The 24,977-nt window shown below is 35.4% G+C and overlaps 1 protein-coding gene across 3 annotated transcripts in view; it reads right to left on the minus strand.

Moving 5' to 3' along the window:
- L3MBTL3 (L3MBTL histone methyl-lysine binding protein 3) overlaps window positions 1-24,977 on the minus strand; it is a 102,104-nt gene that overhangs the window by 34,472 nt on the left and 42,655 nt on the right. For all 3 annotated transcript variants that reach the window (XM_087718501.1, XM_087718499.1, XM_087718500.1), the window contains exons 4-16: window positions 22,989-23,148; window positions 21,492-21,615; window positions 20,530-20,614; window positions 18,588-18,679; window positions 15,920-16,024; window positions 14,946-15,081; window positions 11,738-11,829; window positions 9,864-10,015; window positions 6,743-6,819; window positions 4,894-4,979; window positions 2,677-2,787; window positions 1,143-1,257; window positions 425-527 (exon numbers count right to left, since the gene is read on the minus strand). In XM_087718501.1, the coding sequence (XP_087574627.1) occupies window positions 425-527; window positions 1,143-1,257; window positions 2,677-2,787; window positions 4,894-4,979; window positions 6,743-6,819; window positions 9,864-10,015; window positions 11,738-11,829; window positions 14,946-15,081; window positions 15,920-16,024; window positions 18,588-18,679; window positions 20,530-20,614; window positions 21,492-21,615; window positions 22,989-23,148 (1,438 nt within the window). The remainder of the gene's footprint in view (window positions 1-424; window positions 528-1,142; window positions 1,258-2,676; window positions 2,788-4,893; window positions 4,980-6,742; window positions 6,820-9,863; window positions 10,016-11,737; window positions 11,830-14,945; window positions 15,082-15,919; window positions 16,025-18,587; window positions 18,680-20,529; window positions 20,615-21,491; window positions 21,616-22,988; window positions 23,149-24,977) is intronic.

Here is a 24,977-nt window from a genome sequence, read left to right on the forward strand (position 1 = left end):
AATTATGAAAAAATACTATATTGTGAGACTACAAGATTAAAGCTTTAATGCCAATACAGACTGAGATTTTCATTTTCATTAAGGAATGAAACTAACAGCTCTACACAAAATAAGGGCCATATTCAACAGGCAAAGCTGTTAGTTTAACTGAATGTTAAGGAGAAATCTCTTACTAGGGAGCATCATATCAGTTAAAACATTATTGGTCAAGAGCACTCTCTTAATCAGGTGTTATATTCTGGTCACAATGAAGTTATGCAATTGATAATCACCAAAGCAATCTAAATAAAAGGATACTTGATGGTCCTTTTTCTTCGCAACAACATCTTGTTTCATGGACAGCAATTAAATCAAATTCACAGCCTTATTCTAACGAGGCACTTCTTGCTAAGCTACTGAAGTACCAGTTCTTCATAACACATACCTGTGATGGCCCATATGCCTGGCTCTTTTTATGTGTCCAACTCCCCTGCAGCCTGCTGTAGGGCACCCTCCTTGTTCTAAAGCTTCTACTAATTCCAGTGGACCTAGACAAATAATACAAAAACCAACTTCAACATTAGCCTCATATTTACTCAAATCACAGGAGTGGGCAATTAATTTTCCTAAGGTGACACACAAGAAATGGCCTCGTTTCTCGTGTCCTCTCCTGTGGCGGACCGTCATCCTGCCCCTCCTCCCTCAGTGAAGAGTTGGATGTGGGCCATAAAATGTTCAAGTCTACAGTAGAATCTAAATGATGACACCCCCTTTTGATATGTTTTTAAAAACTAAACAAAGTTCCAGTGAACATAAAATATTTGAATTACATTGCAACAATGTGACTGCTTTTTTAATCAAATTGTCTGAGTATAGGTAAAACAATGATTTCTACAACTTTGAAGAAATCCACCTGGAATTCTTGTCATGGGTTAGTAAACATGTATACATTTTCTCTTCTTGAAAATCAGAATACCCACAAATATAAGAGGCTTCAATTATTAAGTGTTTCCCAAGATATCCACCGATTTCCATAGACCTTGCAATCACTCTATGAATGATTTACTACACAACTTGGTTCTCTCACCGCACATTAATTTGACATGGCAGAAGAAAACTGACTGGTAAATATTTATTGTATTTTTGCATTTTAATTATCTTACTAAGAGGGGGCTGAAGAGGATGTCCAGTTTTTCCACACCAGCCTGCAGGATGTATGTCCGGGTTATCTGCATCAATCCAATAGTCATAAATACTATCCCAGCCATCAAAGTGGATCTAAAACCCAAAGATATAGAATGTTGAGATCCTTGTAGTTTCAGACTACTTTCCTTTTTTTAAATAAAAATTAGTAGGTTATTTATTTGAGCTTTATAAAGAACAAATCACACAAAAGCACATCGTGTTTGTACTAATTATGGTGGCTTTATATTTACTTTGCCAAGATAAAAATTCCAGTTATATTTTAACAAACCCTTTAAAATTTTAAAGCATGAGTTTAAAGCTTTAAGATGTTTCCAAATTCAATTTTCAATTATGTTTGGCTCCCAGATGCAGCTTAGCCCATTTTTTTCCCTTAAGCCTGCCAAATGCTCATCAGAATTGGAATAAGGTATAACAAATGTCAGAATTGGTATAAGGTTTGCTACGGGGTATTTTGCCCAAAATCCAGCAGTAAATGCCTGCTTTTGGCAAAAACATAGTAAAACATGGTCATGTGACTGCAGGACGCTGCAAATGGCTATAAACATAGGTACTCAACTCGTTCCCCCCAGACTTCAGAACTGATCATAAGTTCTTTTGGGTGGTCAGTTGTAATTTTGAACAGTCACTAAGTAACCAATGGTAAGTTGAGGACTACTTGAATTTTCTCTTAACTAAGGTGTTCCAAAGTGTACTCAAACTATTCCAAAGCAAAGCATCAAATGTTTAGATCCTGAAATTCCTTTATCCTAACCACTGAAATTTGTCGTTATGATTTATCCTAATCATAACAATTAGTAATTATGAGTTAAGTATATAATTCAAAAGAGATTAAATTCTGGTTATCAGAAAGATAAAAGTCATGATGATGTTGACTGACTCGGTAGGTCTGAAATCACAAACCATGGTTAATTTACTAAATTAGCAAACTAAGGTGTCACTTCCCTCACAGTATAACAGTGGTAACAGCTGGTACAATCACATTTGGATTAACACTGAAAACAGTTGATTCTTTCTTCAACTGCTGACAGCACAAATTAACAGTTCAATTAGGAGTGAAGTGTAATATGGTATCTCCACAGGATGCAAACCTCACAATCCATGCAAACTGACAAAGACAGAAAGAAAGAGCTTTTGTCTTGATTATGTGTTTCTTGGAGATTTAGAGTGCAAATTTATGGGGACCTTGTGAATGTGTGAGAGCACTACGTCTCACCACATGGTGATGAGTTAAAACTGGTGAGTAATATATCAGAGATCAGTCCACCACAAATAAAAAAACACTTTCATATCTAATCATGGAACTTAAAATTGTTACAGACTTTATCTGAATGGGGACAAATTCAATAGGATGAAGCTATATTCCTCCTATTCAATGAAGTGAATAGAGAAACCAGAGTAGTATTATGTGTAATAAGATATTATCATTTATAATTGTTCAGCAGTTGCTCCTGTTTAAAAATCAAGATATTTAAAAACGAGAATAGAAATTACTTTAATTCTGTGATCTTCTGTTTCAACCACAGTAGCTACTCTGATAAGCGCAGGATTCCTCTTGTCAACAGCTTCAAGTTTCATATTCTTCTGAAATCCATGAGAAAGTTTCTACAACAGAGGAAAGTACTTTTAGTTTAATTTGTATCTATTATTTATACCACAATGTTCTATGCTGAGGATAGGAGTCACTGGAAGAAGCTTGCTGTTCTCTGCATTTCACAAGAAAGGAACCAATGATGATGATATTCTATAAAATGTTAACTAACTGTATAAATTATTATTCAGTTGATTGACAATTTGGTCTCCCTTGGGCTCCCAGGTAGCAACTGTGGCCAACAGAGCCCTGGCACAGTTTAAACTTATGTTCCAAATTGCGTATTGGGAAGTATTATTCATTGTCACACATTCGTTAGTGATTTTTTAATTGGATTATAATATTGTTAGTGCACTCTACATGGCCCTTAAAGAGCATTTGGAAGCTATAATTGTTCCAAAATACAGTAAGTCAAGCAATTATACATGCATTTCCTGGTACCCACATAGCACCTTTACTCTTGAAGCTATACTGGTTAGCTTTTGGTTGCTTCCATCACAGGGGTCTCCAACCTTGGCAACTTTACGACTTGTGCATGCTATCTGAGGACTTCTGGGAGTTGCCAAGGTTGGAGACCCCTGACCCCTGATTCAAAACTTGAGTTTCTGCAGAAACATCTTTTCCTAGCAACATCTATCTGTCTGATAAGATGTAAGAGATTGTGTCCCTCTATCAAAGGCTGCCATCTTCAGGGACCATGAAATTATGCCATCTCAATTGTTGCCCTCCCATCAAGGAATAACAGCTTCAACATCAAAGTAGCAACTTCCTCATGGCTTTCAGGAAATTAGTGAAAATTTTGATTGTCTATCAAGCCATCGAGGCTGGTTCACTGTAATTATCCCTCCCAAGAAAGAAATTGTTTTATTCTTTTGAATATTTCTCACTGTTTTATGTTATAGGTAAAGATAAAGGTTCCCCTCGCATAAGTGTGCTAGTCGTTCCTGATTCTAGGTGGCGGTGCTCATCTCCATTACAAAGCCAGTGCTATCCGAAAACATCTCCGTGGTCATGTGGCCGGCATGACTAAATGCCAAAGGTGCACGGAACGCTGTTACCTTCCCACCAAAGGTGGTTCCTATTTTTCTACTTGCATTTTTATATGCTTTCGAACTGCTAGGTTGGCAGAAGCTGGGACAAGTAACAGGAGCTCACTCCGTTATGCGGCACTAGGGATTCGAACCACTGAACTGCCGACCTCCTGATTGATAAGCTCAGCGTCTTAGTCGCTAAGCCACCACTGTCCCCTATGTTTATGTTAACATTTATGTAATTAGAATATACTTTTTTAAAAAAAATCCACCTTATTTAGCTATATTGCTTTTAATCCAGTTAAAAGCCCTATAAGCCAAGTAAAAAAAAATTTAAAAAAAATAAGCCATGTATCTAATAGTTAACAAGTCCCCTTTTTTCTTGTTTTGATTCAGGAAACAAAATGGTAGAGATAATCTTCAACTTACGACCATTCATTACGACCATAGTGACAAAGTTATGATGACTATCAAAAAAGTGACTTATGACTGTTTTCCACCCTTATGACTGTTGCAGAATCCCCATGGTTACAATTGGCAATTGGCGTGTATTTATGACAGTTGCTGTGTCCCAGGGTCACTTTTTACAACTTTCTGACAAGCAAAGTCAATGGGGAAGTCAGATTCACTTAACAACCATTACTAATTTAACAATTGTAATGGTTCACTTAAAACAGTGGCAAGAAAGGTCATAAAGTGGGGCAAACCTCACTTAACAACTGCTTTGATTAGCAACAGAAATTTGGGGCTGAACTGTGGTCATAATCAAGAACTACCTATACACTGAAAATAAGCCATGTTTAGGTAGTGCATTTCCTTCATTATCCTTTCATGAAATATCATTAAAGAATAAAAAGGGAAGAAAGAAAAGTTAAGATATTGTCTTAATATATTAAATATGCAGATATTGTCAGGGTGTTGGATCTGGCCTGAAGACCAATTATTGCTGAATTCCAAAAATGGGGAAAATATTATCTCAGCTCAAAGCAACAAGGTCAAAAGGTTAGATATTAATACTGATCATAGCAGAAATAGTGGTGGTAGATGATAAGCAGAATAAGTATGAAAAAAGCAATAGATGTTTCTTACCACTTTAAAAGCTCTAGCAGGTGCAGGTAAAGAACTGGTTTCTTCCAAATATTTTTCCCAAGAAAAATGTTTGCCATGTGGGTAGTCTAATTGATAAATAATGATACAAGATTTAAATATATCATACACTGGATATATTCAAAGCACTGTGCATCGGACTTCAATTAAAAGGAATAAAGTAAACATGACCTACACTGCCTTGTAGTGGGTGATCCACAACATCTTGCAGATTTAGTCAACATAGTTAATACAGAGGAGTACCAGGAATTGTCATTCACTAACATCTGGAGGGATATTATTCTCACTGCAAAGTACCCTACAAAGGTTTTTTTTAGTGGAATCTACCTGTTGTGGCCCTCCAGTGGCCAGTGGATCTGGCAGCAGATTGAGACAGTGAGGTGGTTGGGGAGGAACATGGAACATGGGCCAGGCCTGTCGTCTGGGGAAGGCTCTGATTAGGGCTCTGTGTTGGAGTCAGAGAGGGGGCCAGAACTGTATGCCAGTTATCAGCTGTTGTCAGAGTCAGACAGCAAGGCAGATGAACAGCTGGAGCGCATGTGCAATTGCCAGACGAAGGGAACAACTAAAGAGCAGGGGTTGACTTGTGGGTAAGGCCAGACGATGAAAGGCAAAAAGCAAAAGGAGAGTGGAGTTTGCAGGAGACAATTAGTTCGCTAATTGGTTAGTGACTCTCAGAGACTCCTTGCGAAGTCCTGCAGATACCAGCCGGTCAGCTCTCCATGCCAGATAAGGTGTGTGACTGTAAATCCTCCTTGGAAAGACTTTGCTGGGTGTGAATGAGCAGAATTCATTGTAAATTAATAAAAGGGGTTTTTGCCAGGACGAGGAGTTGGTTTCGTACTCTTGGGATGCCTTGGTCAGAACACAACCATTAGATAGTCCCCAAAAAATCCCTCTAGATCTACTAGCCTAGAACTCTCACATCTTGAGAGATAAATACCTCTTGCACTCTTTGATCAGCTCCAGATCGACTGGGGTTCTGTTATCGGCTGCAGAGGCCTTCAGGAATTTGGTCTCTGACAGTGAAAAGGAGGCCAGGGGTGATGCGCGCAAGTGAGATGAGTCAGTGGACGGCACCCACCCACCCCCAAAATAAGACCTGGTGCCTTTTTTGGTGGCAATTTTTTTATAAGACAGGGTCTTATTTTCAGGGAAAAACAGGTATAGATATTCACAGGTAAAGCCTTTTCTTAGCAAAGCTCAACCGAACAAAATTTCTGTGAAGACTGTATATAAACGTTAATGTAAGTTTTATATTAAATGCCATACTGGGAGAAAAGTTGTTAATGCTAGTAGGCCTATTTCAAATTTCCTGTGTTGATAAAACATGTCCTGTTAATAGGTAACAATTTTAAATGTATCACCTTTCCAAGTGACTCATAGTATGGCAATGAATTATACCATTGATATGTGTGGGCTAAATTACAGAATTTGTTCCTGAGAAACTACAATTAATTTACTTACAGGTTAAATATTTATAGATTATGTAAAGGTTGTTTGATGTGAATTTGCATTCTATATATTTTATATAGAATTTTATAACTACAACATGTTATCCATAATTTATACGATGTATTTCTAATTATTAGTGTTCTCATTCATGTAAGTTCTGCATGGAATTAAAATCTTTACCTTTGTACTGAGCCAGTATACAAAATGCATGTGAAACTAGCTTGTCCAATCGTAACATCAGATCATAAATTCTTATTTGTTTTTACCTAAATCACTCTTAAATTGAGATATTTTTAAATTTTGGCACATTAATAATTTCTCATTAAAAATGTTAAACAAGTGAAATAAATAAGTAAAGTTATGCTATTATACAGACCTGGAGGAATTACAAGTGTTTTTCTATGTTCTTTACACCATCCAATTGGATGAATATGTGGACTAGCTGCTTCACACCTGCAGGAAAAATATTGTATTAATTGTGCATCTTTCCTATAAATAAAATTATATTATATTATTAAATTGCATTTAAGATTTTTTTCTATTATAGTTCAAGGCCAGTGGGGCACGCATGAACACCCGGACTGCTTGTTAAATGGGGACACTGAATAAATTAATTATTGTATTGGAATGCTTTTTCAGAGAGTGTGTGTAACCATATTTAGAAAAGGCTGAAATAAATATTTGCTAATAGAAACATTTGATTTAAGACAATCTAACACACAAAATTATACTTTAAAAGTTTCTAATTCAGAAAGAATGCCCTGTATAGATGCTTCATACATCATTGGATGCAGCTGAATATTCTTATTACTTGAAACTAATTTATTTTATTATTACCAAATTTTATTATTATATTTGCTATATTTCATAAACATATTTTTATAAACACTAGTTATTACTTTTAAGCATACAAAGAAGTGAAAAATGAATATTAAAATTGCATTATATTACATGTTTTTGTCCTATAAAAAACTGTGTCCTAGGTAGGTACAAGTTAAGAAGATAATGAAACGTAGAAATAAATACAATAAAATAGTAAACTACATACAAAATACTAGTTTTAAATACTAATTTTAATAGTTTGCTTTTTTTTAAAAAGTTATTACAGCATTAGTAAACGAAACATAATGAAATTTCTGCCTGTGTTTTTCTATTACCTATGATACTGTTCATTTTTTTAATTGGGATAGCTCAAAAATATTATCAACTAAATATTTTTGTTGGTTTATATTTAATAGGATCAGATACCAATCTTACAATATACAGATCATCTTCTAGCCCCATCTTGTGTTCAGAGGAGAAACTTTATAAGCCATACATGTTTTATGTTAACGGAAAGCCGTTTTGTCAGCAATCCACTTTTTATCTTCCAAAGGTTTTAAAAACAAACCTTGAGAAAGGTTTTCCTTTTTCTTTTTGTTTGTCTTTTACTTATGGAGATGTTGCCTTAGAAGTAAAATGCATATTTGTTGAATGTTCTATAGTCTGCAACCAAGAGGGAAAGCTCATTTCACTTGCAGCCAGGAAAGAAACAGTGTAAGTTGGAATGGGACAAATGACTCTTGACTTTGGAGGTCTATATATTCACAACTAGGAATATAGTTAAATGCAGTATTGAATTAAACTCATACATTAATTACAAATTATAACCAGTTATTTTCTCAGCAGTTGTTATTATTATTTTATTTGCATCCAAGTCACCAAAAAATGAAGGTTCTTTTCCTCAGTCTGAGGGAGAGAATTGTGGCAAAATAAAAGGAATTTGAGAGGATACACTGCTAAGAAAGGTTAAATTATCTCTCTTTGCCGCCTCCTAAATCTGAAGATATCTGCAGCTGCTTTCCAGAAGAAAAAGTACTTATAGATAGGGAGAAGAATGTGGAGAAGAGGATTGGAAGGCTATTCACAAATAGACATTTAAGCATTAATGGCGCAACATGAATATTTTCTGTGGAGTTCATTTCATGGTGCCGTTGCTACTTTTAAAGAGCCAGCTTATCAGGTTTACTGCCATAATAGGGCACTGTTAAATAAATAAGTGTGGCACCATTTATCCTAGATTTTAACTACCTAAAATAGTTCTATTTCTGTCCTCATTTTATTAAGGGTGCTGGGCTTAATCTTTAAATTATAGGATCGTTGTTTGTATATTTTTTGCAATATAGTTTTCCACGAGGTCATAGATTTTGCCCTTTCAAAGCTTTGTCTTGGAAGCATCTCAAAGTTCTCCTGCTTTCACGATGTCATATTAAGTGAGTCCCCTTCGGGGGGAAAGGGCGGCATATAAATTTAATAAACTGGCATATAAATTTAATAAACTGATTAAGAACTTGTGAGACTCTGCCAACCCATGAGTTACCAGGTGGCTCTTTTATAAAGTAAAGCCATTCCATGGGGTGAATCCATGGGAAAGCATGGATTCCCTTGACAAATTAATTCAAAACTGGTTTCTGTTCCACTGCAATCACTGTACATACAGATAGTCCTCAACCTACGACTACAACTGAATCAAAAAATTATGTTGAGAAATTTGTTAAGTGAGTTTTATCCCATTTTACAGCTTTTCTTGCCACATCTGTTAAGTGTATCACTGCAGTTGTTAAATTAAAGACATGGTTGTTAAGTGAATCTGGTTCCCCCCACTGACTTTGCCTGTCAGAAGGTTGCAAAAGGGGATCACATGACTCTTGGACACTGCAATTGTCATAAATATGAGTCAGCTGTCAAATGTAAATCACATGATCATGGGGGTGCTACAATGGTCGTAAGTGTGAAAAAAAGGTCACAAGTCACTTTTGTCAGTGACGCTGTGAACTTGAATGATCATTAAATGAACTGTTGTAAGTCAAGGACTACCTGTAATGTGGATGGGGTTCCTAAGCAGTTCATTGTGTCCGGAAAAGGCCCTACCTAAAATTCCTATTGGATGGAGTATGCAGGAGAGGGAAGTAAAGAAGGAAATCATCTGAACTGAGGCAGAAAAAAAACGCTCAGTTGTTGTCTACCCATCAACCATGACCTGGATGACTGAGAATCTCTATAGACTGTCTATCCATCAGGTTCAAAAAATGTCCTGTGTCTTTCAACCCTTTTCGCTTAAAAATGCACCAGGCTTCATCAGCAGACTGCAAAAGGTCAGCAGCTTCATTATTTGCATGTTTCTGCCTTTCCGCATCCAATTCTTAACCCTAGGAGGACCACATAAAAGTTTTCAAAAACTTTCCTATGACTTCAAGTACATTTTCTTGTATTCCAGCTTGTATTTTTTCCCAACTTTCAGATTATTTTCTTTCTGACATTCATATTTATTATGCCTTTATCTTTATACTGCTACCAACATCTACATTCCTTTAAGGGGGTCTGTAACATATAAAATTATTCTAGAAGAGAAGTGATTTTTTTTTAAAAAAACTGATCATCCTAATTAAATAGAAAAATGACAAGAGGGAGGAAAAAAAGAAAGCATCTCTAAAATTCTATCATCAAAACACTCCTACCAGTAGTCGTAGCTTTCATCCCAGTTGTCAAAATGAACCAGGAAACGATTGTCCACCATGTCTGTTACCGTAGCAACACATATGAAAGCAGGATTCTTTTTGTCTACTGCTTCAAGTTTCATCCCTACTCGAAATCCTGATGGGATCACAGTCTAATCAAAGAGAGGTTCAAAAATAATGTTGAATAGAAGGTTGGCTATTTAACCACATAAAGCAAGACAGCACAAAAGAAAACATAAGACAGAAAGCTGCAGATCAATAAAAAGACAAGTATCAAATATAATGCTGCAAATTATTATTTTTTTAAAAGCATCTACATCAGGGATCACCAACCCCTGGACTGTGGCCCACTACTGGGCCATGAGCCATTCAGAATCGGGCCACAGAAGTGCACGCATCTCCATTTGCGCGACTATGTGAGCGTGTGAGCGTTCCATTTGTATGTGTTTGCCGGCCACTCGTTTATAACCATCCCCTCTTCTCCCCCCCCTGCCCACCCATCCAGTCCACAAAGCTGAAAAGATTGGAAACTCTGCTCTACATCCTCAAATTCTTCTGACTTTGCATAATCTTGATTTTTTTTTTAAAAAAAGTTCTCAATTATCTATTTTATTTTATTATTTTATTTTATTGACTGCCTATCTTTCATACCTAAGACAGAACTAGAACTTGCAGTCTGTTTTCTAGCTTGGAACCTTACATCAAACTGGCAAATTCTGGACATTTCTCTTTTTTTCCTTTCTTTTCTGTAATTCTTAGATTTCATGCCTTTTGTACATACATATGTATGTATATCAGGGGTGGGTTTGGAACGAGCTCCCCGTGGAGATTCGTACCCTCTCCACCGTCCAAGCCTTCCGCATAGCCTTGAAGAACTGGCTCGCCCGTCAGGCCTGGGGTTAGGATAGTTACCCCTCCCGAATGATGAATGTATGTTGCTTACTATTTTATTACATGTTTCTGTCTTAATGTTTGTATTCCCCCTTCCCAGTTTTGTGTGAGCCGCCCTGAGTCCCCTCAGGGAAAAGGGCGGCCTACAAATACTAATAAAATTCTAAAATTCTAAAAAAATTCATATTCTTTTAAAAATTTTAAATACATACATACATACATATATACATACATACATACACACACATATATACATATACATCAGGGGTGGGTTTCGACCGGTTCGCACCGGTCCCTGCGATCCGGTTGGTCGCCGAACCCGGAAGTAAGTAACTTCCGGGAACGGCAAAGCCCCCCCCCCGCGCCCACGCGCGCCCGCACACCCGCTCCTTACCCGGTTTTTACAAATTCTGCGCTTTCCACGCATGCGCAGAACGCATACAGCGCCTGCGCGATCCTCCAGGAGCAGCTGGAGCATCGCGCAGACGCTAGTACGCACGCGCGTGCCGCGTGCGTGCGCGAGGACGCCGCATGCGTGCGCGAGGACGCCGCAGGCCTCGTTCCAACCGATCCGGTTGGAACGGGGCGAGAAACCCACCCCTGATATACATACATATGTATGTACAAAAGGCATGCAAAGCAGAATTTAATGGCTGCCTTCCTCTCCCCATATAGGAAAACACTATTCTAATGCTTTTTAAAAATGTTTTAAATGAAAATTTAAAGCTTTTAACACACACTTTCAAGTAATTAAATTAATATCAAGCAGCACAGAAAAAAGATGTAGAAAATAAAAAAATACCTCATGAAGATAAGTAAATACATAGGTAGTGTATATGTACAGATTTATTACATAAATTTACTATAGGAAGTTCATTTGTTACATTGATAAAATCCATTACATTTTCAACTAGATTGGGCACATCAATATATTACACAAATGCTAATGTGAACACAGAGATAAATATAAGGAAAAAGCTTACAGTGTTTTGGTTTTCAAACAAGGATTTAGGAGCAGCTTGAGCCTTACATTTCTTCAGATATGCAGGCCAATTAAATTCATCTTCTTTATATCCTGGAAACCATAAAGAAGAATAAAGCAAATATTCTTTTAGTTTGAGGTGCACTTACTTTAATTGCAGCTGTTACTGTCAGTATCACCATACAGTGCCTGCCAAACTGTCCATTTCAAGTACAAACTGAAAACATCTAACTTTTAAAAGCCCCTTGAGAATATAATTACAGGTATCATATAATTTAAAAACAAGACCAGTCAGTAATATCTTTCCTCCTGAAAACTCCAAAAGCACCAGTTTCTCTTCAGAAACACACACATATTTTTTCTAACAAAGGTCCAAATGCAATATTTGCAGATAATACACACTGAAAGTCTGTCTAGTTCTTGTAACTAACAGGTCTAGTATTTTATCATTTTGTGAAGTGAAAATAGTCAAAGTCTGCAATCCTGGTATAAATGTACAATATGAAATATATTTGATCATTTCATTGTAACTATGTCTAAAAAGCCACCCCCCCAAAAAAAATGAAGAACAGTGTGCCAAGAAAACTTAATTAGTGTAAGCATTACATGTAAAGAAACCTATGATATCCAAACCATTTTTAAAAATCAAAAACTACTGCATGCTGTTACCAAACACTCCTCTATTTTTCTGGTTGTGATTTTGTGGTTTGTCCCAGAGAAACATATTTTGCATTGAGAGAAATAAAGAAGAATCTTCTACCAGAATGGTGGTGTGAATCAAATGCATTCAAAGTTGAAGTTGCCCTTTTACTAAAGTTGACATTGAATTCTATGACTGTTATGCCTATGCTGCAGCCTTCTCTAGAACCTTCTACAACTATAAAAATGTTGGTGGAAATCTGCACAAAGACATCTATGTTCCCACCCAATATAGGGCTTAGGAATATCCATTAATTGATGGTTCAAGCATGCTGTGAATGCAGACTATTTTTAGGGATGGCAGTTACAGATAAGCAACTGTAGATGAACAGCAAACCTTACTCTCCAACCAGTATGGATAATATAGTGTTTCCAGAAACAAAAATTAACAAATAAGAAGGTTGCCAGTTAATATCTGGTGTCCTTAATCCAGTGATAAAATTGCTAAGAGGAAATAGAAATATTTCTGTTTTCCAAAGAGTAAAAAAAAAATCTACAATGTTGTGTGGGAAGTTTCTATGAACATACAAAAAGCCAAGACGTGACAAACAAAAGTGAAAAAACGATTCAATTCCAATTTCAGTATAGAATAGGAGAGAAAGAGAATAGTTTCACTGAGGCAAAAGTCAGATACAAGGAGCAAGATGAGGTCACAATGCAGGCCTACCTTCTTGAGATAAAACATAGGATCTATATAAAAAGAAAAGTGCCACCAAAAATCTGGGTTTGTGTGTGTTTTATATACAGATACATACAAATATTTGTCTGTTAAAATGTAAGTAATACCAGGTGATTATATCAATATTAATAATACACCTCAGAAAATGTCTCTTGCTGTGGCGCAAGAAAATAGAATTGCTATCAATGCTACAATTGGGTGCTAAAATTGAAGTGTGTCATAGAAGGATAAAGCATTCATTTATGAGTCTTGTATGATCACAGCTTAGAAGATCCATCACAATATGAATTAGAAAAGGAAAAAAATGTTAGGCAATTCTCAAATTGCAAAGCACTGCAGTATTCCTTTGCTTGTTGATGTAACACACCATAATGATATTCTTAGACTCAACCTGTAAGATCTGGTTCCAAAGAATTGGATTCAAAAGCTTAGATGATGTTCAGAATAGTGAAGAAATCTGGATGGCTAATATAGAGATAATTCTTGGCAATTATGTGGCCAAAATATTACAATGACACAGTTCACTGACAAAACACTCCTATTAATGGAATAATGCCAAGATGTTCTGTAGAACCATTTTTTGGAATTTATGAATTAGATGCAATTGTTCACTTTTGAAATGAACAACTATTTTGAAAATCCAAAACAGACCATATTCCTCCATATTTCTCAACATAGAGTAATACTGAAAATAAAAGCCTTTTTCTCTTTCCTTTGAAGGAGATTGATTCGACTTCAAGTACCTTCCTGCTAATTGTCCTGCTGGTTGGGAAGCACATAAATATTTGTAAGGAAAATAATCATTATCCAGGTGATACAACCAGATTCTATTTTGATCAGTGTTCACATATTTATGACGAAATATGGATGGACTCAGAGAAAAGAGATAAATGTGATAAAAGTTCCCCTGAATCTCATCAACTGATCAGAAAAATTCCACTCCATGTAACAGAGAGGTCCCTTATTCTACTTTCTGAGATTGGTCCGAAACCCTTGGGATCAGAAAGATTACATAGGAGTAGGTAAGCACTATTATAAGAAAAAGGATACACTGATCTAATTAACTGGGGCACTATGGACCAAAGAACAGCAGAAGACATTGATAAAGATGATTTCAACCCATTTATCTTTCTGAACAGTAATTCTTTTGTGTCCTGGTATCCTTTAGCTTTTTGGTCTTCTTATCCTGTGCTGTAGAGGCATTTATGTATTGCCTAAGCACAGGTGGAAAAAGACTGTTTTTGGTAACTTTGTAATGTTCTGAGAAGTTGATACCAGAATTTTGTCTGTGAGGATGTGCAGCAGGGGAAGACTTTCTCCAAAATCTCTTCAGCTACGGGTTCAGGGTAGGCACAAATCATAATCATGATGAAGATATAATGCTTTCAACTATATATTATTTCTTCTTCTTCTTCCTTCTAAGGAAGAAGAGAAAAATATTTAGGTTTATTCCCTTTTTGAAACCACTGATATTCTCATCAAGCATCCTAATGTTAAACTAAGGTAGTTATTAAAATTTCATCATGAGGCTTTCTTTTGAGAGTACTGTGTAATTCATTTGTTAGCTGTTCAATCATTAAAGCATTGGTCAAAGGATAATTTCTGTGCATCTTCTGAACATAAAAAATATGCCGTAGACATTTTCAGATCTTGGAATTTAAATTTTTCAGAATTCACTTATATTTTATAATGTAAGAAAACATGAAAAGAAAGTATGTACCACTTTTTTTTACTTGTAGATGCCTGTCTCTCACTATAAAAGTATACATCTATGCTGCCTTAACACATTTTTTTAAAGAAGCTCATAAATTGTTTATCGATAACATAGTACCTTTTGGTGGATGAAGTTTATGCCCAGTTTTCTCACACCACCCAACAGGGTGAATATCTGAAGAATCAGCATTCAGCCAAAAATCGTAACAATCTGGGTATTCATCAAAATGGAGTCTAATTCTGTAGCCACAAATCTAAAATCAGAATATATAAAAATATACATATGAGTAGAAGCGTATCTCCTCATGGGCCTTACAAGGCAATTATTGAATAGTGATGGCTAACCCTTTCGTTGTTGCATGCCAAAAGCACGCATACACACCCATAATGCAATGTGTGCGTGACCCCAAAACGTGCACCCAGTCCCCCATGCATGGACAGAAGAGACCTGAAAACCAGCTGGCCAGCGGGAGGTGTGTGCACATGTGGGGTGGAGCTGTGCTGGGGTGTTGGCTCACATGCCTGCAAAAAGGGCTCTGCGTGCCACCTGTGACATACGTGCCATAGAGTAGGTTCGCCATCACAGGAATAGGGGAACAATTCTCAAACAAACTTTAGATTGCATAATCATTCAATGCAATAGTGCAAACCTATCGCATCTTTCTCAAGATTCATTCAAAACACACACACACACACACACACACACACACACACACACAGAGTTTATAAGTAAAAATCCAATATTTCTTTTCAGCTATAATCCAAGGGAACATTCTAAGTATTTCTTTTAATATTAGAGCCTACCTAAGTCTAATCAATGAAGTTGAGTCACACAATGTTTAACAAAATATGCACTGGTTACGAATTTAGATAAATTTAGAAATTTAGTATAATTAAAAAAGGCTTTACAGAAGTTCTAGAAAGTATGACTTTTCAACAAAACTCTTCCTATATTCTTATTTATAGTTTTTAATTCTATATTACCTAGCTCTAAATGATGGGATGCAGTTATTTTCTTATCGCCTGCTATAATTTGTTGTATAGATAATATTGCTAAAATCAAGTATCTTGTTTTGCCATTCTGGCACTCACCTCTGCTATTGTAAGCACACAGTACATTGACTGATGCTCAGGATCCACTCCTTCTAGTTTCATTCCAACTTTGAATCCATTTTTGTTGTATGGGAAAGACTGGTACTAGAAGGAAAATGCCAAGTTTTATTTAACATAAACATTTCTAAAATATGCCAAGATAGATATCTTATTTTTCTCAGTTAAGAAGAAAATCCAGATCTTCCACACTAAGGCCAGCTAATGAAACTTTTTTCTCCACCTTCATTTAAAAAAAAACTATACGGACATAAACTAGATCAAAATCTTCAGGAAAAAGTACATTATGCATTTCCTAAGTAATAAATATGTTAATATATTTCTGTATTAATGGCTCAGCCTCTCTCATCTTTTACATTCCTGCTGTGCGAGTTGTATTTTGAACTTGGGTTAAGTAATTATGTCATCATATGCTTCATTATACAATACAATATTGCATATATGCCTGCATGACCTTTAAAAATGCGGTTTTCTTTACTGTGTCAGTTATGCCTTTTAATTTCTAATTGATTTTAGAGTTTGTGCCTTAAGCAGACATAGTAAATACAAGGATGAGTACAGCTGTGTTTCCTTATCTCTCTCTGCAGCAAAGCGCAGGCATTGCTTGCTGGAATAACAATTAAAAGTCATATATATAAGTAAGCTGCCTTTCAAAAAACACATCTCTATGTTTTCACACAATGAAGGATATTCATGTCTTCCTTTCTGTTATCATTTTCTTTAACCATTGTAAAATAATTCTACTGACACCTCCTATAAATGTATACACTTTGTCAAATTGTCTGTTAAGTATTCTTTTTAAGACTTATGTAATCTAGTAGTTATTATTCTTGGTTCATTCTGGGTACAAAAAACCCCTAATGACTGTCAGTAGTAATCTGCTAGCTTTGAAAAATAAATGACTCTTTGGATCCTCTCCAGTGGGTGGTATGTATTGCCGAAGTTTTTCTGCCACAATGCTAAAACTAATTTTAATACCAAGATTTTGACAAATTTCTTATATGAAGTTATATAAATGCTGATTTGTGAAAAGTATCTGTTTCTTCCGCAATGACTTTTCTAGTTATGCCATGAAAATATAACCATGCAAAAATCAATTTACTTTAAAGAATAATTTTACAAGGAGGATTTTGCATGACTGCTTGTACTGAAATGAATGTAAGAATGAATGGATTTGCAAGTTTCCGATAGGTGTATTGTTTCGCTCTTTAAAACTGCTTGACATACAACAAAACAAGTCAAGAAATCACAATTAAGAAGCTCTGTGTGTCTATGTGTGTCTGGGGGGTGAGGGGGGCAGGGGATGTGCCACAAGATTATACACAACTTTCTGTTAATCCTTTCCTAGGAACCCAAGTCTCACCACTCCTTTTTGTCTATGCTAATGACTGTTATTAACCACATTAACTGTGGTTAATTAGGATTACTTCCATAAAATTATTGATGTACAGTTGCATCAATTGAAGCTTCTCACCAGAGATTGCTAGTAATCAAGGCTGTAACCACTGATCCTGTCAAAATACAAAGGATCCACATGCATTCATCTCAAAACTATTGTTATCCTTGTAATTCTTACTAAATTTGCTCCATATTTTCACAGAACCAAAATTGTATGTATAACAGCATCTACATATGCATTAGAAGAATACCAGGAATGGATGCAGTATGAAAAAAGAGGCAGAGAAATGTTGCATATAAAGAGTACTGCTTTTGTATGCCAAAATGATATAATCTAGAATTATTTAAATCCCTGTAAAATTATGAGTCATGTTTATTGTTTCTCTGACACAATCTTTATTTTAGTCTATACAAAAATATTCTACATAATGTCCATTTAAAAAGCCATTAACTGTTGTCAACTATTACAACTATTGAAAGGTTTCTTTTCTGTTCAGGATTGTTCACACTATGTGCTTCAATTGCTAAAATAAAACAAAAGGGAATAAACATTAATGGGTGAACCAAAAAAAAACTTTAATCAAAAGGGGCCATCTGTTCCAAAAGGGCATAGCTAACTTATCCAAGAATTTAGGGTAGGGAAAACAAGTTAAAAACTTATCTTCACCGGTGTTCAAACCAAAACGAAGCATGAATACATACACCTAGCTCTCAAACTTCAAGCTGCCAGCAGTAATAACACCAATGAATTCTAATTGCAATGTTTTGGAATTGGGCACTTAGTAGCATACAGAAATAATCTTAAATACCTCCAACAGTATAAAAATATAAGAAAGTATGAAATAATTCAAACATTATGCATAATAGTGTTTTAAACGGTGGCAACAGCATGCTTAGCTAAATCAACATCAACATTTAAAGTCTGCTGGGAAAAACAAACAGGTTTTCGGCTGCTGTTAAAAAATGTTTAGAAGAGTTAAATACAACTAGAACTCCAAAACTATGTTGTCACTGTGAAAACCTGCCCACTTATATGTGGATTACCTATAACAGAATACCACCTGAGATTATCTCCTCTGCATCAGTTATTACATATTTACATAGCAACATCTGTGAACTGCCTTTCATAAGTAAGGGAACTAACATAACCCTATCAGCTATGTCAAAATTTTAATTTGCCTTTATTTAAGACAATTATCTAGCAAAGTATATATTCCGCAAACCAATTAATTAGTTTTACAGGAGAGCTTACCTCTTTAAAAATCTTAGGAGGTGCTGCTGTAGCCTTTTCTTCTTCCAAATATGAAGACCAACTCCATGCTTTCTTTCCCTTTGACATTAAAGCTGAAATTAGAAATCAAACTGTTAAAAAAATAGAAAATAAAATCTATTCTCAGAAAACATGTGTAAGCTGTTATCTGCACTCAGGTAACTGTCCCTGGTTTGCTTTCAAACTCATGAAAAGCATCTTATCACCAAGTATAGGGTGATTCTCTTTCCTGCCCCATTCATAAATAATAATTATCTTGGTGAAAAATCTTGTATTACTATTAAGTAAATATAGTAATGTCATTCTATATACTTCAAAACTAGTAACACGATATTACTAAACAGGTAATCTTTGACTTATAGCAGTTCATTTAGTGACCAAAGTTCATTTAGTAACAAAGTTACAACAACACTGAAAAAAGTGCTGTTATGCGTTTTCACTCACCTTTGTAGTATCCCCCGTGATCATGTGATCAAAATTCAGACATTTGGCAACTAACTCACATTGTGTCCCAAGGTCATGTGATCGCCTTTTGCAACCTTTTGACAAACAAAATCAATGGGGATGCCATATTCACTTAACAACCATGTTACTAACTTGTCAACTGTGGTGATTCACTTAACAACTGTGGCCAGAATTAAGAAAGTCTTTAAATGGGGAAAAACCCACTTAACAAGTGTCAAAACAACAGAAATGTTGGGGTCAATTGTGGTTGTAAGTTCAGGACTATCTGTATTTGTGTGAACAGTACCACAACAGCTTGCTGTTAATTAAGACAGCAGGGATAGTAGATGATTACCATCAAAGTGAAAATTATAGATCCGCTTACAGGTAACGATTACTGCCTAATCTTATTATTTTCCTTAAAGAAGCATATTCACCCCTTTAGGAAACTGACTCCACAGTAATAGCATTTTACTACTTAGTTAACATTTTGGATTTGTCACTTTTTAAAATATGCAACACTTAATTTTCTACAGGTTCCAAAAATTAGCTGAACAATTTCACCTAGGTGGAATAGAAATCCCCATCAGTGTTCAGGAAAGAGAATAATCTTAATTTCATTTATAGTTTTATTTTAAACTCTCCTATGGAATGGGAAACATTAAAGGCAGAATATTTGAAGCTTTTAATAAAACTTGTAAGCACTTGAAGGGCGATGCTCTTCAATTTTTTCTTTTACAAAATACTTTTACAAAATAGCTATGTATAGGATAGCTAAAATTGACTACATATGATAGTATATTATTTTAATTAATTAATGTAATATTTTTATAGTCATCTATTTCACTTTAGTGACTCTGGGCAGCATACCTAATAATCAAGAATGTATAAAAACTGATTGAAAACAATAAATTTAAATCAAAACAGAAACAAAATACATCATTAAAAACCAATGGCATAAAAACAGAGTGCATCATATAACCATCTAACAGGCTCTACTGTATCATAGCATCACTATGCTAGTTGATAAAGCTATGTTTGAAGGCAGGGGTGGACAACTATGGCAACTTTTATGACTTGTGGACTTCAACTACCAGAATTCCTAAGCCATCAAGGGAATTGAAGTCCACAACTCATAAAAGTTACCCTCCCGTTTTAAGAGCTTTCTGGAAAACTAACAGAATTGGGATCAATCTCACCTTGGGAGGGGGGGGTGGTTTGATGTTCCAGAGGGTGGCGGCTGCATCAATTTTATCAACCAAACACACAGTGGGAATGTTCATCTATGGCATTATGGAAAATCAATGATCCGAAGATATTTGCAAACAGTATAAATATGTAAAATTCACAGATTCACATAATGTGGTTGTTCACTTCTGATTGTACACTTAATCAATCCATTTACCTCAAGACATATTTTAAGTTTTTTGAGGAACTGAAGGAAAAGTTTATTCTGCTAAAGTATTATAAATCAACTTACTTTGTTTTAAAATTGCCACCTCTCGTTTCCTTTTCCGTGTGGCTCTTTGAGATACTCTCAGTATTCTTCCTTCAGCATTGTCTTCCTAAATTGCAAAATTAAATATTGCGACTGGCATAATTATCATTTGTGATTGATTATCAAACAAAGAAGTTCCTGTTCTGACAGTATTTTGAATATTTAAATATGAATTCAGTTCATGTAAAAATCAATGGAAAATGAAGTACCAGCTTGCAGAGTGGTTTTTGATTAAACTAGGAAGATAGTATTATGAACAACTTAAGAATACCATGAAACCAGATGTATGAATAAAATTCAGTTTTGATTTGCAATATTAAACAATGAACTACAATACAGGACATTCCTAATTATTCTCTCAGTACAAGAGAGAATAATAATAATATGCTCTCTGTAGGACTCTTTAAAAAATGACTACACTGTAGACAAGATGTATACTTTGCTATTCTTACTCTATCTACATGAAAATAAATGCACTAGTCAGAAGAGTGGTATATATTTCTTTAACACTAGCCCAACCACAACCACAACATCCAATTGGGCAAGCATTCATAACATTTGTCAATAACAAAATTAAATGATTGTTCGTTTATCAATCAAATGATTGGAATGCCATGATATTGCTGAATTTTACAAGATTTCAATATTTTTATATCTTATAAGATTTCTAATAAAAAATCAAGTTCATTGGGGGAAGGGGAGTTATTTGAGGCTGTGGAAATATCAGGTAGTCCAGAAATCTCATGAGATTGGGGCAAATAAGTTAAACTTAGTTAAATCAGTTAAAACGTACCACTCCATTTATGGTTTGTTCAATCGACTACTGAACAAATAATGATTGGCAACGGGCTTAAAGCGTGCAGGTTTTACAGGCAGGGACTACTGAACAGTACTAAACTACAAGAAATGGTCTAATCTAGAACAATCGACTGAAAAATACTAACTGTTTCTTTATCTTTTTCTTCAATAACCTCTCCTTTGGATGGCAGTTTGCTTTTTCTCTTTTGAACGCCCTTAGAATAGTCTTCGTCACTGCATTCTGACACGTCTTTTTCCTCCTTTGATTCCCTAGAATGAGAATTAAATTGCATTAATTACCACAAGGAAAAAGTTGTGATACACAAAACAAGACTTTGCATCTTTCAAACCTTTCCTTTCCTAATTCTTCTCAAAGCACATACTTTAAAGGGGCATTTTAAAAGAAAAGAAATAGCAAATTTGAATGCTGTCAAGTGGAATAATAGAAAGATTGCAATCCCTTGAAAGATTGAAGAGATTATTATGTAAGACAGTAAAATAAATTTCTCAAATGAGCACAGTAAAAACAACTATGCAATAATTATTTGCATTAGTGATAAACTGAACTACACTATTACTAACAGAAAACAGAAAATATGCTCTTTTTAAATTAATGCATAGTCCTGAATAAAAACACATGACTTTCCTGCCATAAATTCCAATACAATGGACTGTAGCTAAATAGAATTTTTACAAAATCAAAGTGTATAATGCAATTTTTTTTTATCATACACTCATAAACTAAGTAAAATTCTATGAATAAATACTGGTGCTGCAATTATTAACTAGAAGTCAAACTTACTGGAATTTATTTTTTTAATAGATATGTATCAGAACTGTTCAAATTCTTATAGCACTCAGGAATGTGAATGAAGCAGCTATCTTTGACAGCCATGTGTTTTTCTTTTGCAGGTTTACTTCTGCTGCTTCTTTTAACATGCTTCTGAATATCTTATGCTCCTGTTCTCTTTCAAAGAATATGACTGCACTAATGTACACAAGATTGCACCCAAGGCTGTATCCTGTTGACACTTAGCTATGAATTATTCTGAATGGTAATCAAACATGCAACTATTCTGGCAGATTTATATTATGCTCACAAACAAACAGTGGTAATTACCGAGGAAAATATGGCTTCTCTATTTGTAAGGTCAATACTGTTTCAAGCTCTTGGGGATTCTTTTATTTATAAACTTGTTTAAGTAATTGTCAAAATCATATTCCTTGTTTTCTATAACCGAATAGGGGTCAATAATGTGGTATCAAAAGCTCTACCCTATGTACAATATCCCCAAATGGCATTCTAGAAGTCGCATAGAAACATTCTTATTAAATACATGTTTGAATTCTTGTGATATCACCGGTGTTCTAGCCCTGGAATTTATTACAGGTGGATGGTTTCACCTGCAACCACTATAAGGATTTTATGATGGCACCTAGTGCCTCTAATATCCCCCTACTTTTTCTCCTTTGCTTCACACAAAAAACCCCAGCAGTAATTAGCAATAATAATACAACATAGATTCCATTTTTTTTAAATCAACTGACAGCTCAGCAAGTATTTTTATCCAGTGTTCCCTTAGGCGACAACAGAATTTGTACTTGCCATGATACTGTGTTGTATGTATTTTATTAACTCTTACTTGTTTTTAAACAGATGGGCACATTTCTGGCTGCAAGTTCTTTCTCCAGCTACAAACTCCACTGATGTTCCAGATTGAAAACAATTTTCACAAAAATGAAGCCCATCTGCCTTTGCAGTTTCCTTCAATTTTGGTGGTACTTCTGTTTTTTCTGAGAATGCTACACAGAAGAAAGACAGCAGGGAATTTTCAAGATGACATACAGGTGAAGCAAAAAAAGATAATGAATTATGTCAAACAAAATGACCAAGACTTTTAACTGGGAAACACACCTAGTATAATGTCTGCCATTTCTTAAAGCAGCCATATCTTTACCCAGGATTGTGTGGCTGCTTTTGCAGCTGTAGGACAATCTATAGACAAAAAGCATATTTGGCTGATGTGTTACAACTTTCATGCTTCAAAGCATCTTTTTGCTTTTGAGTTCAACCTCCTGCACCTCTTTAATTACTGATAAACATTTATCAATTATTTCAGGCTTCCCACAAGCAATTAGTGCTGACACTTTAGGAAAATCTTACAAGCTTCATCTAAACCATTTACTCAACAACAAGCTTATTTCTCCGAGTGATGGTGAACAGTTCAATAAAGATTTCAATACAGTGTGCATCTGCTGTAAAAGTCAATTGTGTGTCAAGGATAATAAGAATTTGTATGAAAATAGAGAAGCCAATATCATAAAACTATAGTTTTGTTTTTGTCTAGTTTTTAATTTTTAATCTGTATACTTTTTGTTAGGTAAGCTCCCCATTGGGAGAGCGAGTGCATTCAGAGAAGCGTTGTGAGATTGGTGTTGGAGAACACACAGACCAGCATACAGAGACACTGCAGTTTAAATAGGCTTTTACTTTCGTGGAAATAGAGGTATCAGAGTCCATCAAACAGTCCAAGTCATACATGGTTAAGACAGTCAGTCATCAACGTCTTTCAGTTAAGGGATAATTCAAATAACATAGTCCATAATCATACAAACAGTCCGGTACACAAAGTTTGCTAGCAGTTGCAAAACTTACAATAGCTCACACTGATCACTATATGGCACTTCTAACAGCCAGCTTCCAAACACTCAGATCAGATTAGCATCTAATAGTGATTCTGGCTCCATCTTATGGTCGCTTGAGGAAACAGCAACCAATCACATTTACAGCATGATTTAAAGAAACAGGTACAGCATTGTTACATGATTTATATATTGCCAACCCAACCGTTAGATTATATTCCTAACATTCTCCCCTTTGGGTAGGACAATATATAAATTTTACAATCTTAATCCGTATTCCTCGCAACAATGTTTATGCTTTATATTACCTTGGGCCTTAGTAAAATGATCTGCAATGTTATGTTCAGACATGCAGTACTCCAATGAAACTAATTTACCATTCACACTTTGCCTTACATTTTGATATCTTAGATCAGTGTGTTTTGACCTAGTTTTTATAGCAAGATTGGATGCCATCTGAATTGCTGCTTGATTGTCTTCATAAACAACAATAGGCTCTCGTACATTAATTCCCATATCCAGTAGGAGTTGTTTGTAACAAATCAAATCCGTACATAATAATGACAAGAATTCAGCCTCCATAGTTGATAGACTTAACTGTTTTTGTCTAATAGACTGCCATCCAATTAGTGCTTTTCCCAGGAATACAACAAACCCTGATGTTGATTTCCTTGTAGACACATCTGTAGCAAAACTTGCATCAGCATATGCAGTTAAGCTCAGATCATCCTTAGGTTCTAAATACAATGCATAATGCATCGTTTGCTTAAGATATCTTAATATCCTCTTAGCAGCTTGCCAGTGCCTTTCAGTAGGTTCAACATTAAACCTGACTAATTGATTTACACTATATGCTATGTTGGGCCTTGACCAATTACTCAGATACGATAAGCTACCAATTAATGATTGATAAACACCTTTATCAAATATAGGGCTTTGTTCGTCATTGTGGCTAAACTCTTGGCCCATTAGAGTTTTTGCCGGTTTAC

This window comes from Thamnophis sirtalis, unplaced genomic scaffold, assembly GCF_051295495.1.
Source record: "Thamnophis sirtalis isolate CommonGarterSnake01/CBP01778 unplaced genomic scaffold, rThaSir2_p1.2 scaffold_6, whole genome shotgun sequence".
NCBI lineage: Eukaryota > Metazoa > Chordata > Lepidosauria > Squamata > Natricidae > Thamnophis > Thamnophis sirtalis.